The sequence below is a fragment of the Myotis brandtii genome, unplaced genomic scaffold, assembly GCF_000412655.1.
Source record: "Myotis brandtii unplaced genomic scaffold, ASM41265v1 scaffold84, whole genome shotgun sequence".
Taxonomy (NCBI): domain Eukaryota; kingdom Metazoa; phylum Chordata; class Mammalia; order Chiroptera; family Vespertilionidae; genus Myotis; species Myotis brandtii.
This window is the reverse complement of record NW_005371410.1, coordinates 6,045,011-6,045,368: the sequence shown is the minus strand read 5'-3', so window position 1 is coordinate 6,045,368 and position 358 is coordinate 6,045,011. Positions and strand designations below refer to the sequence as shown.

The 358-nt window shown below is 64.0% G+C and overlaps 1 protein-coding gene across 1 annotated transcript in view; it reads left to right on the top strand.

Moving 5' to 3' along the window:
- The first annotated feature begins 6 nt into the window (after window positions 1-6).
- The window catches only part of PAPOLG (poly(A) polymerase gamma), a 38,659-nt gene continuing 38,307 nt past the window's right edge, over window positions 7-358 (top strand). The window contains exon 1 of the mRNA XM_005884581.2: window positions 7-262. Within this exon, the coding sequence (XP_005884643.2) occupies window positions 246-262 (17 nt within the window). The 5' untranslated portion in view covers window positions 7-245. The remainder of the gene's footprint in view (window positions 263-358) is intronic.

Sequence of the window (358 nt, the reverse complement as noted above, 5' to 3'; positions counted from 1 at the left end):
GAGGGGCAGGCTGGGAAGCGCCGCCATGTTGGCGTCGTCCGCGCTGTATTGTCATAAATAGAGCCGGTTATGTAGTGTTTTCACTACTCGGTTGGCTGCCTCGGCCGTGGTGAGTGAGAGAGTGTGCGAGCGAGCGAGCGAGCGAGCGACAGGCGTCCAGAGGAAAGCGGACAAGAGGAGGGGAAGGAGCCAGAACGGGACTCCGGAGCGGGAGACACCCGCCGGTGAGGGAGGCGCAGGAAGCGATGAAAGAAACGTCTGCGTAAGTAGTTGGGGGGGCGGCGGTTGAGGGTGAGGCGGCGAGGGGTGGGCTGAGGTGGTCGGCCTGGAACTCCGTGTGCTCGGCCGAGAGTTCACC